The sequence below is a fragment of the Ovis aries genome, chromosome 21, assembly GCF_016772045.2.
Source record: "Ovis aries strain OAR_USU_Benz2616 breed Rambouillet chromosome 21, ARS-UI_Ramb_v3.0, whole genome shotgun sequence".
NCBI lineage: Eukaryota > Metazoa > Chordata > Mammalia > Artiodactyla > Bovidae > Ovis > Ovis aries.
Window position 1 is genome coordinate 40,222,572 of NC_056074.1, and position 16,989 is coordinate 40,239,560.

At 57.5% G+C, this 16,989-nt stretch overlaps 1 protein-coding gene across 4 annotated transcripts; it reads right to left on the minus strand.

Moving 5' to 3' along the window:
• Positions 1-83: 83 nt before the first annotated feature.
• On the minus strand, positions 84-16,924 carry MAP3K11 (mitogen-activated protein kinase kinase kinase 11). 4 transcript variants are annotated; one of them, XM_027959582.3, is made up of 11 exons: positions 16,820-16,924; positions 14,681-16,301; positions 9,494-9,674; positions 9,153-9,301; positions 8,856-9,031; positions 8,488-8,731; positions 7,885-7,998; positions 6,889-7,024; positions 6,704-6,795; positions 1,481-1,903; positions 84-905 (listed from the first exon to the last, which is right to left on the minus strand). In XM_027959582.3, the coding sequence occupies exons 2-11, from the start codon at positions 15,417-15,419 to the stop codon at positions 568-570; spliced, it is 2,592 nt and encodes an 863-aa protein (XP_027815383.1). In that variant the 5' UTR covers positions 15,420-16,301; positions 16,820-16,924; the 3' UTR covers positions 84-567. The 4 variants fall into 4 exon arrangements, with proteins under 4 accessions (XP_027815383.1, XP_027815384.1, XP_042093991.1 ...); XM_027959583.3 differs by having other exon boundaries at positions 14,681-16,335; XM_042238057.2 differs by having other exon boundaries at positions 14,681-16,335; positions 16,440-16,924.
• Positions 16,925-16,989: the final 65 nt, after the last annotated feature.

A 16,989-nucleotide genomic window follows, 5' to 3' on the forward strand; every position in this document is an offset into this window, starting at 1 on the left:
CCATTCTGCTGGGGGCCTGAGGTCACCAGGGTCATGGGATGGTCTGGATCCCCGTTACCTCCAAGAACGGTGACAGGTTGTGCTTGGGGAGACAGCTTGGGGAGTTTATTTGGCTTCATTGGATCCTGAGGCCCTGGCCCCAGATGACCCCCAGGGCAGGGGGGCCCAGGCACTAAGCCCAGGGGCAGGGGACACAGTAGTAGGATTTGGTCAAGTGCTGGTGACAGCTAAGGCTGGCCCCGCTCCCCTGCACCTCCCCGCTTCCCTGCACCACCCCCGGGGGGCAATTCCCTGAGACAGGCCCTGGTCCTCCCAACTGGCTGGGTACAGTGTCGGGCCCCAGTGGGGCGGCTAAGTTGGGGGACCCACCCGTTGCAGGGGTGTGTGGGGGGTGCAGGCCCCCCATCCAGTGTGAAGGCTTCCTGTGCAGTGTAGTGTTCCTGACCCCCAGAGGGGATGGCGTCCCTGGGCAAAACCAAGGCAGCTGGAGAGACTGGCCTGGCTCCTATTCCAGTGTATGCTGAGGCTCCTCCAGGGCGGTGGGCGAGCGGGGAGCAACCGGCCCGCTCAGGGCCCTGCCTCTGGTGCCCATGGGGCCTGGGCACCCACGTCTTTGGTCTGCCCCCTGCAGTCCTGAGGGGCCCCTCGGAAGGGGTTGGCAGGCGGAGAGTCCCAGAAGGGGTCTGAGTCTGGGAACAAGGTCCAGGGTGCCCGGCGGGGCGCAGGCTGTGGCGAGGGCAGGGGTGAAGGCCGTGGCCCAGCGGACACAAAGCTCCACGGATCGATGCGGCTGCGGAGGGGTGAGGGCCGAGGTCGACTGATGAGGCCCAGAGGTGGTGAGCGCGGGGTCCCTGGGGTGCCAGGAGCAGAGCGTGATATTCCCGGTGGCGGTGAGACAGCGCTGGCTATTCGACGAAGGGGAGGGGGCCCAGGTCAGGCAGTCACCAGCTCCTGGTGTCCCCAGGGGGCACTGCCCTGCTCTGGGCCTCAGTTTGCTCACGGCACAGTGGGCTCCGGGATTCGAGACTTCCATAACCCTTCCTGCTCCATAGTGCCGCGATTTAGCAGTTAAGAGTGAGGAGGCCTCGGGAGCAGGTCTTGGATCAACCCATCTCAGCAGCTGACTAGTTTGAGTCCCTTCATCTCTCTGTGCCTTACATGTCAACCAAAAAATGGGTCTAACCGGAGTGCCTAGTTCATAGCACTGTTATCATAATTGAATGAGGCAACCTTTCTAAAGGACTAGAAATAGTACCTGGCCCAGGTAAACAGCCAGTAGGAGTTTGCTAGGGTGGGCCTTATTACTTCTATTATTTCACAACCAGCCTGCCCGCCCCCCCCCCATGGCTGAACATAGAACTTGGTTCCCCACACCCCGAGGGCGCAGCTGGAGGTCCAGCAGACAGCTGCGGCCCTGCTCACTGCCCTGCGGGTCCCCACCAGCCCCTCCTCCCCTGTCACCAGGCAGTAGGCTGCTTACCGCGCCTCTCCTCTTCGCGCCGGCGGCTCTTGGCTGAGGGCTGCCCCGCGGTGGGGACACCCAGCTCTAGCAGCAGGGGTGGCGCGGGGGTCGGTGGGCCAGAGGCGTCGAGGCTCAGCGGGGAGGCTGGGGTTTCGGGCGTCTCGGAGAAGCGGATGAGCGGGGAGGGGGGCGGCTCGGCGGAGGACGGGGTGGGCAGCGACGAGCACGAGCGGGGCGGTGTTGGTGAGGGCTGCTCCACGCGCTCTCGGCCCGAGACCCCCGGGGGTTGCAGGTCCCGGCCGAGGCCCAGCGAGGCGAGCAGGGCGGTGCCGCGCAGCAGCGCGCGTTGGATCAGCTTGGGCGTCCCGGAGCCACTGCCGCGTTCGGTCGGGCCCGGCCGCCGGGGCTCCTCGGGCTCCGGGCTCGGCCTCGGGAGGTTACCTGGTGGCAGGTACACAGGTCAGGCCGATTTCCGGCGGCCCTGGAGCAAGGGCTGACTTCTGCTCCCGACTCCCCCAGTCCAAGTCCTCCCTTGGCATCCCCATTCTGGCTTTTCAGAAGTGTTGGGGGTGGAGGAGGGCAGTGCAACCTTTGAAAGGAGCAGGAGCTAAGCCAGGTGCTCTGGAGCCCACGAAAGGAGGGCTGGCTGAAGGGAAGCCCCGGGGTCCAACAAGAAGCAAGCTCAAGCCAGAGCAGGGCCGGCCTCAGTGCCCTCAATAGGCAGCAGAAAATACCTGCAGGGGCCAGGGTCACAGCTGGGACCTGTGTGGTGCCCATCTCCTCCCTGGTTGGGCAGCCCTGGTCCTTCTACTTGCCTGCTCTGGCCTCCAGTGGTAGCCTATATAAGGCACACAGGCCAATTCCAACGTACACAACAGCCCTAAAGGGATATAACACTGTCCCTATTCCAGAAATGAGGAAATCAGCTCGGAGAGGTCAGTTGTTTGTGTCAGGCCTGAGCTGAGTGATTTAGGGGCATTACGTTGTCTGAGCCTCATGCCCCAGGGGTTCCCAGGCTGAGCTAAGGCTACCCTGCCCTGGATTAAAGGACATGTGTCCTAACCTGTGGGCCTAGGGTTAATCTGACTCCATTCTAGACCAAACGGGTGGGTCTGGCGAACCCGTCATCGAGGAGGTAGGGCAGCCTGTGATGGCCCCCCACAAACCCCAATTTTGTCAAGTCCTCCTCAGCTCTAGAACCTGCGATGGCTCTCCACGGCTGCTAGGGCCTCTCTGTCTTCCTTGGGCCTGCCTGGTGTGGAGCAGTGGGTGGGGGGTCCAGAGGAAGAAACGCAAAGCTGGGAAAAACGTGAGCCTCTGCAGTGAACCAGGACTTTGCTTGGGGTCGGTTCTCAGCCACAACCCTTACCTCATCTCTCTCTTTTTTGGCTGGGCCCCAAGGCTTGTGCGATCTTAGTTCCCCTACCAGGGATTTAACCCATGACCTCAACAGTGAGAACATGCAAGTCCTAACCATCAGAAAGCCAGGGAATTCCACCCCCCACCCCCACCCCATCTCTCTCTTATCTCCTACCCCACCCCACCCCACCCCTGCAGTGGCCACTGCCTTCTAAAATGCAAACCTGCTAAAGACAAGTCTCGCCCCCAACCAACTTCCAGATCCTTCCTGAACTGGCCCCAGCCTGCTGTTTCAGGCCTGTGAGTCCCTGGCTCTCAACTCCTTCAATGAATTCCAACCAGGAGTCCTCTTCCTTAGGTCTGGTGAACCCCACGGTTGCGCACACACACTGTTCCCTCCACTTAGCACACCTTTCCCACCTTGCGCTCAGTAGTCCCTTACCATTTAAGACCCAGCTGAGAGACCACAGCATCTATGAAGCTGTGACACTGTGCTTTATAAAAAAGTACATATTTGGTTTTCATCTCATTCCTGGTACAGAACTCCCCAAACCCTTGGCATTTCCATATCTGAGTTCATATTGATGTCTTTTTATTTTGGCAGCCCTGTGCAGCATGAGGGATCTTGGTTCCCTGACCAGGGATCAAACTTGTAACCCCTGCATTAGGAGCATGGAGTCTTAGCTACTGGAGCACCAGGGAAGTCCCTGATGCGGTCATTGTTGGGGGATGGGGTCTGCCGGGGGAACGAACTGTGTGATTAGAGGGTTGGAACTTTCAACTTCTACTTGCATCAGGGTAAGAGGAGGGCTGGAGATTGACTCCTGTCACCAATGGCCAATGATTTAATCAATCACATCCACGTAATGAAGCCTCCATAAAAACCCAGACAAAGGGTTTGGAGAACTGGGTTGGTGAACCAGCAGAGGTATGTGCCTAGAGCTGGTTGGTGAGGAGCACAGGTGACAACCTGGACTTACAACTGGTGTCTGCAGTACAGAGGAGCAGTTTTGTGGGCCTGAACCCTTAACCTGTGGGGTCTGACGCTAATTCCAGGTAGATGGTGTCAGAACTGGATTGGATTGGATTATAGGACTTCCAGCTGGTGTCCCAGAATTGGCCAGTGTGGGGAAAACTCCACACATGTGGTGTCAGAAGTGAAGCAAGAGAATGTAGAGGAAAACAAGAATTTTTCCTCTTTTAGAAGCTTTGCCAGGGACTTCCCTGGTGGTCCAGTGGTTAAGAATTTGCCTTCTAATGTAGGGGATGGGGGTTTGATCCCTGGTGGAGGAACTAAGATCCCACATGCTGTGGGTCAACTAAGCCTGCACACAATGAGAGAAGCCAGTGCGCCACAATGATGACCCAGTGCAACCAAAAAAAAGTTTAAAAAACAAAATAGAAGCTTTTTCAGAATCCCCCATTAACCTATGTAGTTCTTGCTCATGCTATGCCTTGTACAGTCCTTCAGCCTACCACATGCTACTCTCTACTGTACTTGTTTATTTCTGAGTCTGCCTCCTCCACCAGACTAGGCTCGCCCAGAGGTCAAGGCACTGCTGATCTCTAGCACGATGATGCCTGGCTGATTATATGTGTCAGTACATGTTTGATGGAAGAATCCATTCTTAGAATCCCTGCGACAACCACATAAGGTGATCGCTGTTCCCCTACTTTACAGGTGAAGAAACTGATCATTTACAGTGAGTTTAAAGCAGAACACGGTAAAAACATGTTTAAAACAAGCAAGAAAAATGGAACAAAGTGAAGCTGGAGATCAGCACACCAACTAAGAATGGAAAGAAGTTACTGAGGTTGATATCCTGAGAAACTGAGGTTCCCAGAAATCAGAAACTTTGCCCCAGGTCATTTGGCAATGATTTTAATTTACCTCTAAACTCCCTGGCAGTAAGAGGTGGCAACCCTGTTGTTACGGAGAAAGCAGAAAAACTATTCTTGACTCAGAGATGAAAGTGAAATCACTTCTACAGGGCCTCATGGAAAGGACACGGCCATGTGGTAGTTGGTGGCTCCAGGGCAAAAGCTTCATGGGGTAGTTGGTGGCAGACTGTGCCCACCAACCCATTACAACCAGTTCCCCAGGGGCCAGCACACGCAGGCAGGGACAGGGGTGGGAGATGGGACTCCCCAGTGGTGTGGCTAACACCTGGGACAATCTCTCAGGGAAATCTTTGATTCTTAGCTAGGTTTTCGACTCTGTAGGTGGTTGGGAGGTCAAGATCACTCAATTGTGGGTGGGCCACGACAGCTGGATGAGGGCTTGCACAAGTGGAAACAGATGCTCAGCCAGCAGCTGGGCTGGGACAAGTGATACCCTTTCAGGTAAGGGGGCAAGCTGGAGAAAGATGAGGTCCCTGCTCCTGGGAGCCCAGGGAAGATGAGGCCAAAGGGATCTGAAGGGATCTGTAGACCATGGTCTGGGGCTGCTTTGGCCTGCACATCCAGCTTGACAGGACCTTAGCCTTCTGATCTGGGGCATTCTAGAGCAAGTGACTCCAAGCAGCCCCCTTGGCCTTCCAATTCTCAGTTCAGTCCCTGTAGCACAGCCTGCTCGGGGCAATGCAACTGCTGGAGCAAGAAATGGCATTGCAGACGGGGGTCCAGGGCCCTGCTTCTGGAATCAGTGAAAGTTTTGCGACCCCATGGACTATACAGTCCATGGAATTCTCCAGGCCAGAATACTGGAGTGGGTAGCCTTTCCCTTCTCCAGGGGACTTCCCCAACCCAGGGATCGAACCCAGGTCTCCCACATCACAGGTGGATTCTTTACCAGCTCAACCACAAGGGAGGCCCTGGGCTCAAATCCCTGTTCTGCTGTGTGTTCTACTTCAAATCACTGTACCTATCTGTGCCTCAGTTTTCTCCTCTATAAAATGGCACACAGGAGGGACCCAATAAATGTTTGCTGTTGTTATTACTGTGAATCCTAGCTTAGGTAATGGTGGAGGTGATGCACTGGGTGGGGTGAGACGAGTGAGTCTACCTTGTTTGCTGAATAGGACTCTGGTCTGATGACAGCTAAGTCAGGTCCTATATTCTGGCTTTGAGAAGCAGGTGCAGCTGGGGGCTGTAAAGTGACCCTTGGGCAAGGGAGGCTGTGCCTTTCTAGTCCCTGCCAATGGCTGGGCAGTGCTGAGATGAGCCTTGTCCCACTGACCCAGGATCCCTGCTTTCTGCTGATCCCCTAGCTTCCCAAGTAGCCCGTAGGTAAGAAAGCCCTTCTTTAAGTGAAAGCTTCTGGGGAAACTCACTATGAGCATGAGTGTCAACATTTTCCTAGGTTCAGATCCTTAGCTGGGGGATTTAGGTAGATTACTTTATGTCTCAGAGGCTCAGTTTTCTCAGTTCTCAGATGGGTATAACAATCCCTCATTGGCTTGTTGCTTGGATGGAATACCTGATACACAGCAAGTGCTGTTGCCATTATGGAAAACAGAAGAGCCCAGACCTGCCCCAGATGCAGTGAGAGGGCCCTGGATGCCCACCCGTTCAGCTTTCTTATCCTCTTTTCCACCTCCAAGCTCCCCAGAAAAGACTGAGAAGCACAGCGCAGTAGCCACTTTTCTAACTCCACCCCACGTGCACAATTTCCTTCCCCTCTCTGCGCCCAGCTTCCTTTGGGTCCCAAACAGGGGCCACTGTTCCTTGTCTTCCTTTGCTCCCTAGAGCTTGCTGAGGGCACAGCAGCTGATGCAGGCCAGCCCTGCACAATGGGACCACTCTGGGCCCCTTGAGGCCTAGGCAGGATCCCCCTCAGTTGTGGGCTTATAGGTCACACCTGGGTTCTAGCAATGGCCTGCCTTGCCATAGTACCCACAGGAGTACAGCACCAGTTGGCTGGGGGTAGACAAGGCCACTCACCATTGAGCACTGGGGGTGTGGAAGGAGATCCTAGGGGGGATGAGTCATCTGAATCCAGGTACCACGTGGCTTCATCCATGCGGGACCTTCTCCTGGTGAGGGGATGAGAAGGGGAGTTGTGCTTCGTGAATCTCAGGACTGTTGGGAGGCAGGAGCTGCTGGGTAGGTGGCAGTCAGGCACTCACCTCCCGTTCTGGGCTTCTCCAGGCTTGGGGGAGCTGGGACCCCAGGCCCAGCATGCTCGGCGCTCTCCGTTGCTTGAGTCCTCTAGACGTCGCGGGGACTGTCGGCCCCAGGCCTGGCCTGGCTCTGCAGGCTCCACTGTGGCGGGTGGGGTGAGGGGAGGAACCGAAGGAATCTGAGTCAAGATCAAGGACCCTGATCCTTATCCTCCCACCGTAAAGGGGCTCCAGGGGCAACTTCTTAGAGGATGGGAGTGGATAGTCAGGCTGGGCCCCATCCCGTTCCCATGGTAAGCTTTGGGCTTACAGAGAAATCGCACAGAACTGGGGTGGGGTAGGTGAGTGTGGGTCCTGAGACTGGCAGTGGGGCATCTCTTCTAGTCCTTCAGCTGGCATTTGCTGCTTAGGAGTTAGCACAGACACTGCAGCAGACCGTGTGGGTCTGACCCTGTCACTTATCAGCAGTTACTTCTTACACTTTTCTCATCAGTAAAACCTAGGTGATAATACAGACATCTACCTCACAGGGTCATTGTGAGGAATTAGCAACTGCTAGTCACTCAGTCGTGTCTGACTCTTTGTAACCCCATGTAACCTATCAGGCTCCTCTGTCCATGGGATTCTTCAAGTGAGAATACTGGAGTGGGTTGCCATTCCCTTCTCGGATCTTCCCAATTCAGGGATCAAACCTGGGTCTCCTGCATTATGGGCAGATTCTTTTTATGCTCTGAGCCACCGAGGACACCCTAATATTAGCAAGGCACTTAGGAAAGTGAATGATACATAGCATCATACAATCGTTGAAAAAAAAAAAGTTGTAAAATGACTGCTGCTTGGGAAACTTAGATATCAGTTTAGATGGATGGGGAGGGAATCTGGGAGCAGGGAGGAAGACGAGGACAGTGGATAGTGCGACCGATCCACTTCCAAGGATAAGGTTTGACGAAAGGGTAAGATCTGGGGAGAAGGACGTGGGCAAGAGGAGGAGAAGCTGCTTACACTGGATGGCCCGGAACCGGGGAAAGGTGGGAGAGTCCCCAGCCCCGACCTCGAAGACGTTCCTCCTTCTGTCCAAGCCAGGCGAGGCCTGCACGGTGATGCGGTGTTTGAAGTCTAGGGTTGGGGGAAGGGAAGCAGAGTGCAAGTTTGTGGTGAAGGAGAGACAGGATCCTAACCCGCAGGGCCCCTCGGCAGCGCCGAGGCCACGCAGACAGTGCTGGAACCCGGCCTAGCACGGAGGCTAGGTGACTGGGGCCGGCCTCACTGGCTTCCTGAGCCCCTGGCTCTCGTTAAGGAAATCCCCAACCCCGGGAAGCGCGGCGAAGTCGGAGACGGACCACCCCGCGCCCTCGGCCTTCCCAGAACATTCATAAGCCCCGCCCCTTCCCGGTCGCAGCCACTCCCAGGCCGACATGCAAATATTCCCGCCAGAACCCGCCCACAGGCAAAAACACACTCCCGATCCCAGCCCTTGCAGCCTCCGCTCACAGGCCCACCCACCGACGCCCTAGACCAATCCCAGCGCGGTCAGCCGCCCTCTTGGCCCCGCCCCACCGCCCGCGAAGCCAATGGCGGGCGGCGCACTGGGGCCCCGCCCCTTACCGAGTGGCATGCTGATACGCTCCCCGCCGTCGCGCGCGCGGAGTTTGCTGCGCTTAAAGGTTCCGCGTCGGCGGCGAACGTGCGGCCGCTCGCGGTCGACTTGCTGCAGTAACAGCGTCAACTCGCGCTCAAACACCTCCAGCTCCCACTGAGCCAGCAGGTGCTCGCGCCGCCGCAGCTGCTCTGCCTGTGAGCGCTGCTCACGCGCCGCGCGGGTCAGCTCCTCCTCGCGGCTCAGTAGTTCCTGTGCCCAGGACAGCGAAGGGGGTGCCGTCAGGCGGGTACGGTCCCAAGCGCTCATCCCCACCCTCCGTGAGACGTCCCTTCCCGGTGTCTCCTTCCATCCCTGGGACCGCGACTCCTCCTACCTTTTCTTTGGCCCGCAGCTCGTCGAAGAGGCCTTGGATCTCGCGCTTCCAGCCTTCCTGCATGGAATGGAAGGAGTCCCGCGGCATTTCCCGTAGCACCTGCGCCTCCAGCGCCTCCAACTGCTGAAGGATGGAGGCGAAGTCGGGCCTGCGGTGGGGGTCCTGCGCCCAGCAGTCTAGGGAAACGGAATGGGGACGGGCGGGGCGGGGGGTGGAACAGGGGAAGGGGTCTGTCAGTGGATATGTCCTGTTGGGCCAAGGAGCTCTACCCTTCACCCTCCTGCCCCATTCCCTTACCGGCCATGAGCTGTGCAAAGGGCTCCGGGCAGGTGGACGGAATGGGCAGTGTGAGCTTGTTCACGGCCACACCATAGGCTACAGCAAGGCAGTCGATGCCACGATAAGGTACTTCCCCGGTCAGCAGTTCCCACAGCAGGACCCCAAAGCTGTGGGTGAGACAAAGGGTCTGTGTTCCCTCCTCGACTCCTTCATTCATTGCCATTTCACCCCAAAGCAACAAGAGCTAAGTGGTCTGTGTCCCTCCCCTGGCCTCTGCTTATCCATCCAGCCCTAGATTTTGGCTGCCACATCTCCCACCCCTGTGACCCCATATCTGTCCAGACTCCACCCAGCTGCACCTCCAGACATCGCTGCCTTTGGAGAAGGTGGAGGCCTTGATAACCTCAGGAGCCATCCAGGCATAGGTGCCCGCAGCACTCATTTGCGTGGTTTTGTGCCACTCGCGGGCCAGGCCGAAGTCCGTGATCTTCAGGGTCTTGTGCTCCATGTCCTCACCTTCAATGGGCTGCAGCAGCAGAACTGGGGAAGAGAGGCTGGACTGTGGTTCCAGGCTCAGGTGGTGGGGACAGCGGAGGAGCTGGGAGCAACCTGTCACCTGACAGACATCCTGGCTAGGTAATGGGGGCAGTGAGGTGACTTGGTCTCAACCTTGCCCTGGAGAGCTCATATCTGGGGTTGGGATAGAATGAGACAGTAAACACAAGGCTGGGACATATTTACCAAGGGGCTCCTAGAGGTTAGGCATATTATACTCAGTGTTAGCACACACACACAAATCTGTGAGGTAAACATCATGGGCTTCCCTGGTGGCTCAGTGGTAAGGAGTTCACCTGCCAGTGCAGGAGACACAGGTTCAATCCCTGGGTCGGGAAGATCCCCTGGAGAAGGAAAATGGCAACCCACCCCAGTATTCTTGCCTGGAAAATCCCATGGACAGAGGAGCCTGGTGGGCTCCAGTCCTTGGCGTTGCAGAGGGTCAGACACGACTTAGCGACTAACAGTTCACTTCAGTAATTAGGACTCCGCACTTCCACTGCAGGGCAAACAGGTTCAATCCCTGGTCAGGGAACTATGATCCCACACGCCCTTGGCTCAGCCAATAAATAAATAAGTAAATTGTAAGATTTGGGAAGATTTCCCAGAGGAAGTGCCATTTAAGCTGAGACCAGAGTGAGAAGTTGGCCTCAGCTAGGCAATGGTGGGGGTTCAATCCCATGGACAGAGGAGCCTGGCAGCTCTAATCCTTGGGGTTGCAGAGGGTTAGACACAACTTAGCGACTAAACAGCAACAACAAAGACATCATTATCCTCATTTTTCAGAAGAGGAAACTGAACAACAATGTGACTTAACCAAGGTCATAAGCAAACAAAACAGGTATCGCACACAACCTGGTATGCGTGGTTCCGGAGCCAGTGTTCTAACTTTCCCCTAACCCTGCACAGAACAGAAATAGGCAATATGGCAGCCTCTCAGCACTCGTGACTTTGATTTCAAAAGAAACCTGTGTGTTGCCATTTTGTCGAGGCAAGAGTGTGATTTAGAACCTCCCTGGGAGTGGGGAGCAGAAGGGAACTGCCTGGAGAGAAAGGAAGCCCAGCGGGCACTATAGACCCCTGGTGCCCATGTCCCACTGTGGCTAGCACAGCCATTTCCAGAAGAGAGAAAGACTCCGAAAGATATCCACTGATGTGGCTAGATGTGATGAGAGACGAAGGGGTCTAAGGTGGTTGTTGACTAGAAAGAAGTTTAGGACAAATGTAGGAGTGGATGGACACGGCAAGGACTCCTGGCTTTGTCCCTCATGGGACCATCATACCCTGTATATACAGGAAAGCCAGCAACTTGCAATGTCTCACTAGGAACTGCATGGCTCAAAGGAGAGAGGCTTTAAACAAAAAAAAAGGAAGGCAAAGTCAGAGAATCTTCGAGGGTCTGAAGAGGGCTCTCCACTTTTCTGGTTATAGTCAACTGTTTTGTACAGAAGGGACATCCAAGCCAACGACATTCCTGAGCACATATACTTTCAGGGCACTGCTGCCGTGCTGCTGCTGCTAAGTCGCGTCAGTCGTGTCTGACTCTGTGCAACCCCATAGACGGCAGCCCACCAGGCTCCTCCGTCCCTGGGATTCTCCAGGCAAGAACACTGGAGTGGGTTGCCATTTCAGGGCACACCTCTCAGCAATACTACCCAGGGTGACAGCACCATAGAGGGGGCAGCACAGGGTACTGGGGTTGGGGCAGAGGAAACAGGCACCTTATACAGGTGAGTCAGGGAAGACTTCTCAGAGGAGGTGGCACAACCAGGGTACTCACTTGTTTAGGCCTAAAGCCACAACTCCTGATCCTGCTGCTGGCCAAGCTCCCTGGGCCTCATGGGGGCATCTGGCACTGCTGCTTAGCCCCTCCCTGCTGTCCTTGGCTCCCAGGGCCTCTGGCTGCTTGTGCTGTTTCCTTCAGGCCTCCCCACCCTTAGCCTTTTCAATGCCGGTGTTTCTCAGAGCCTGGCCTCCCCTTGACCTCGGCCTACTGCCTCCAGGCTGTCCTGGCCTCTCCCAGGTGCCGGCTGCCCCCTCCTCATTGGCATCTCCTGTATGTGGGGCCCTCATTCAGAAGTGGGTCCAGCTGCCCAGCTGTCACCCTACCTGGTCTCCATGCTCTCAACAACCACCTACATCCTGCCACTGTGCCTGGCAAATCTTTCTGCCCTGTCTCCAAATTCAGAAATGGTCCTGCAACCTACCCTCTCCTCTGAGCTAAACTGGGGCTGACTCCTGAACAGTTAAAGCTGAGGATGACAACAAAAGCCAGAGGGTCATCAGGAGTGTTAAACAAGATCACCCTTTTTAAAGCTTTCACACAAGGATCTGACAGTTGTTCAAAGATGCCGTGAATCTCAAGCTGACTCTCCTCTCCATCCGCTACCACATCTTATTCCCAGCTTCACAACAGCCTCTGGGCTGGGTGCAGGAGTCTCAGAACTGGACCACTTAGTAAGCCCCATGAATATCCGTTTCAAAGAAGAATCACAGCAGGCTGGGGCGGGTGGCTGGAGAGAGACCAGGCAAAGGGGTCCATGTGCTGGGGTTGGGGAGGGACTCCCACTTCCTCTGGTGCCAGGACCCACCCATCCTCTTGAAGACTAACCCCTGCTACTTCTTGGTCAGGTCTCTAGCCTCCTGTGGTACCTCACGGACTGGTGCAGCACTTTCTGCACCAGCATCTCAAGCTGGGAGGCCAGCTTCCCTTTTTCAGTCAAATCATCTGAAGCCCAGACAGGGGTGGCAACCCACTCAGAGTCTCAGGACTCCTTTGTACTGACTTTTCTGCCAGCCCTGTCCCCAGCTTGACCTGACACCTGTGAAGCCTTAGCCTCCCCTCCGTGAGCCCTGCTTTTCTCCAACGGCCTTGAATTTGTTCTAACCCAAGCTGCTCTTCTGGTGTCTGATGTAGACTTCGGGATGATCAGGGGTCACTCAGAGAAGAGGCTAGAGATCCCCGTCCCAATACCCGCTTAGGGCTCCCTGGCTCTGAAAAGGGACCTGGCCCCCAGCCCCCTCTCTAGACTGCCTCTGGGGAGCCCGGGAGTGGCCTCAGCAGCTCACACCTCTTCCGCTTCCCTCCCATGGTCCCTACTTCTCCTTTCTGGGAGGCCTGGCCCAGGTCTCCAATGGAGGGGGGGTCCTTTGGGGGAGAATTGGGGGAGGTCAGGCCCAGGCCGGGCTGGCTGGTCAGTCCTGTGACTCGTGGGCCTGGAGAATTCCCCCTCCTCTCCCCTCCAGGCTTCCTCACAAGGCCCCCATTGTCCAGGAAAATCATGCCATTGTTTCCTGCCTGAGCCCCCCCAACCCAGGGACTCCCCCCCGCCACAATGCTGCAGACAGCACCCCGGGCCTAGAACTGGGGTCTGTGAGGTGGGAGCCCAGGCTCAGGGAGGCTAAGGGCACCCTGCCTGCCCTTCACCACCACCCAGACTCAGGGAGGAAAGCAGGGAACTGGGGGTAGTGGGGGTGCCATTCCTGGCTCCTTCCTCTCCCACAAACCCCCCCACCCCCAACTCTTTCCTCCCCTGCAGGCAGCTGGGCTGGGGAGAGAGCAGAGGCTGGAGCAGGGGCAGGAAGCCGGCTCAGGGGCAGCAGGAAACGCAGGAAGCGGTGGGGAGGGTGGGGAGCAGGGGCCTGGGCTATTGTTCCATTTTTTCTGGAAAGAAAACTGGAGGAAAAACAGTAGACGGGAGTCCCCTCCCCCCAGGCCTTCGGGGAATCCCCCTCAAGCTGGGGCAGGGAGTGAGGGTCCCTAGCTGGCTGGGACTCAGGGGCACAGCTGAGTGCTGGGACCTGCACCCTATTGTGGATGAGAGGAGTGGGTGGGGTGGCTGGCAGACCTCCTGAGGCCCCTCCAGCCCTGGAAAGGACTTGGGTATCACTGGGCCCTGGTGTTCTGCTCCCCACAAGCCTCTGATCCATGGTCAGCCCAGGCTGGGAGGCTCAAAATATCCATGCTCACCCCTCCACGGGCCACCTGTGGCTCTCCAGTGGCTCTGCCGGCCCTTCCTCTTGCTCTTCAGTCTGCACCTTGGGCCCCAGCAGGCCCACCCACATCCCTACTCCCATGCTGGGTGCTGCCTCCTTGACTTTGCTCTCATCAGGCCCTGCCAGGACATCCAACTGCGTGCCTCTCTGGACATGCCCTGCTCTGGGCCAGGTGTGAAGCTTGTCTGCTTCAGGAAGCGCTCTGAACCTATCACTTGCTTGTCTTGGGCCCATGCTGGGCCGTGCATAGGACCCGAAATGGCTGGAGATAGAGCGCCTCAAGTCTTCTTAAGCCCTGCCACGCCCACTCCAAGTGCTGATTCCAGGCAAAGCCCTCCTGGCAATCCAGTCAAATGTCCACACCCATGGCTGACAACCCACCGCATGCTGGGCATTAGGTGCCCAACGATTAAGCCCTTTCATTCTCCCAATCACTCCCTTTTTACAGAGTGAAATCGATGCTCTGAGTTGAAATAACCAGCTAGAGTGCAGCCAGGGAAAGGAGTGGGGTTAGAATTCCATCCCTGACCCCAGCTTTGACCACTGCAGGGTGGGGAAGTGGGGAGGGGCTTTTCCCTTTGAGATGTCTATTCTGGAGGAGCTACCCACCACAAGCGGAGGAGACAGGAGGCACCCGCAGGACAAGTGGGCGCTCCCTGAAGATGAGGGGTGCCAGGATCCAGCATGCCCTTCCTTGAGGTAGTGGCCCTGGTTAGGCAGGTTGCTTACAGTTCTGAGAGATTCCACTTTTTTAACTTGGCACCTGTGAGCTGGGGTAAAGGCCTCCTCCTGGGGCTGGGGCGTAAAGGACTCTTGGGTGCCTGGGACTCTTGCTTTGGGGCTAGTGTGAGCCCAGGGGCACCCCTGGTCAACTGTGATGCTCCTAGAACAGTAGCTCCTGTCTCTAGTAGATCCCCAGGTAGGCTCAGCTGTGAGCTGGCAGTAGGTATGCGCTCAGGCCATGCCACCCTCTAACCACGCTCCCCAAAACTCACTGTTGTTGGACTTGAGGTCTCGGTGGATGACAGGCACCAGGGCCTCGCAGTGCAGGTAGTGCATCCCACGGGCAATTTGCACGGCCCAGTTGACAAGCACATGGGGGGGCACACGCCGGCCAGCCAGGGCACGGCTGAGGGGCCCACCGGCGGCGTACTCCATCACCAGGCACAGGTTGGGCTCCTCCAGGCACACGGCCTTTAGGGCAATGATGTTGGGGTGTGCCAGCATGGCGAAAAGCCGGGCCTCCTGTCGCACGCTCTCAGCCGTCACACTGATGTCTTCGTCAGGGTCCTGGCGAGCAGCCTTCACAGCTACCAGCTCGCCTCGCCAGCTGCCCCGGTAGACCTTGCCGAAGCCACCAATGCCAATCACCTCCTCCAGCCGCAGCTCCTGGAAGCTGGCCATCTCGCAGGGGGGCGGACCACCGCCCCGAGAAACATAGTTGGACGGAAAGATGCCCACCTGGCCACCCACCTGGCCCGCCCACCAGCCCTCATCGCCTGAGATAGCTGCGTCCCGGGACAGCACCTCCACACGGTCACCCTTCCGCAGGGCCAGCTCGTCCTGCCCGCTGGGCTCGTAGTCAAACAGGGCTGTCCACACAGGATTAGCATAAGCTGCCGCCTTCGGGGACCCCTCTGGCCAACCTCCGCCGCCGCCCCCGCTGCCCCCACTGCCACTGCTGTTCCATGACCCCAGTGGGCTCTTTAGGAAGAGGTTCTTCAAGGGCTCCATGGCTGGGAGCTGGCGTTGGTGGGTTTGGGGACCTTCCCTGGATGCCCCTGGTCCCCACCCCTGCTGACCGTCGAGGCCCTAGTCCCGGAACCTGGGCATCCGGGCCCTGGCCCTCAGCCCCAGACCCACGCCTCTCTGGGGATCCAGGAGTGTCGCCTCCCGGCCCCCTGCATCTCGGGCTTCCGGAGGAAGGCCACCCAGGGCAGTGTGGTCAGGCTTGGGGGGTGAGCCCCCGGGGCCTCCGGCGTCTCACCATGGCCAGCAAAGAGGGGCCCCGGCGTCCCTCAGTCTGGACCAGTCCTGGGAGCCTGGCTCCAGCACCCCGCGAAGTGTAAGGTGGGGCCAGCAAGGGGCAGCGCCTGGACTCTGGTTGGGTCTCCTTGCGAAGCGGGTGGCTGGAGTGTCTCTTGTTGGGGCTAGCTGACTCTTCCTGGCTGGGCTCTCTCGACCCGATGGCTCCAACCCCGTTCCCTTCTTCCTCCTCCCTTTGTACTTTGGCCCCGGGGGCGGGAGGCAGAGGTGGAGGGTGGAGTTTCACTTTTTTCCGCTGTTCTCCCTCCCGCAGGAAACAGCATCAGATGACGCGGGCGGGTAGCACCGCTCCCCTCCCAGAGGCAGCGGGGCGACTGGGCAGGGGAGTTCCCGGGTAGGCGGGCAATGAGAGGCCGACGGAGGGGAAGAGTAGCCCCCACCTCCCATGACAGCAGGTTCAGGGTCGAGTTGGTTTCTGCTAACGACGGGCCATCTCTCCCCTCTACATCCGCATCAGGAAAACTTGGGCAAAGAACCTGGCTTGGGAAGGGGACAAACCCGAGTTTGGTCTTGGCTCCGATGCTGCAGGGCTGTGTGATCCATCCTCTCTGCGCCTCATTCGCTTTGCATCTGAAATTGGGGCCAGAAGCTCAGCTTTGCAGACCTAGTGGGATCGGCCGGTGTAGGGGGGCGGGTTAAGACGAGGAGGATGGAACTGGCTGCACCTCGAGCTCTTGGAACGAGTTGTCAGGTCCTCCTTTCCCTCACCTGGGAAACCACCTAATCATGCCTCTTCCCCGTGAAGGGGCGGAAACCTGAGTCTGTGGTCTTGAAATGTGCGCAGTGACTGGATTCAGAATAGCCAAACCGCGCTTGCAACCGCAGGATTGACCCCTTGCTTGCCTTGAGCCTGTCACTTTAAGAAAAACGACGCTATCCTACTTCGACTATTTCTGCCTTTCTGAAGGATCGCTCTCTACACTCTAAGGCGTGAGCTCTGACCCGGAAGTAGAGGCCATTCATGACGTCTGAGGTCCCGCACTAAATAAGTTGGACCTAGACGGGGGTGTGCCCCCGTAGCGCCGAACTGTAGCTTTAGCTCAGGCAGGTCCATGCCTCCATCTTTTTCCCCGCCTCTTGTAACTCACTGGGAGAGTTTTGCGCCAATTAACTCCGCCGTTACTCGATGGCCACTCAAGTATCCCTTGGGTTCACGCCCAGTGGTCTCCGCTAGGCTGGCAACTTTCAGGTGTGCGCATGCGCCCAAGGGCTTTTGCCTTTGGGCCCGTCCCTTCCCTTAGACCCGGACTCTGCGCAA

Bases quoted from the DNA above. Each gene is read 5' to 3' on its own strand.
- MAP3K11 (XM_027959582.3), bottom strand. From the start codon at position 15,419: ATGGAGCCCTTGAAGAACCTCTTCCTAAAGAGCCCACTGGGGTCATGG. The intron at 9,302-9,493 runs GTGCAGCTGGGT...TCTCACCCACAG, and splicing joins AAAGGCAGCGATGTCTGGAG to CTTTGGGGTCCTGCTGTGGG. The intron at 6,796-6,888 runs GTGAGTGCCTGA...TCCCCTCACCAG, and splicing joins GGAGAAGCCCAGAACGGGAG to GAGAAGGTCCCGCATGGATG.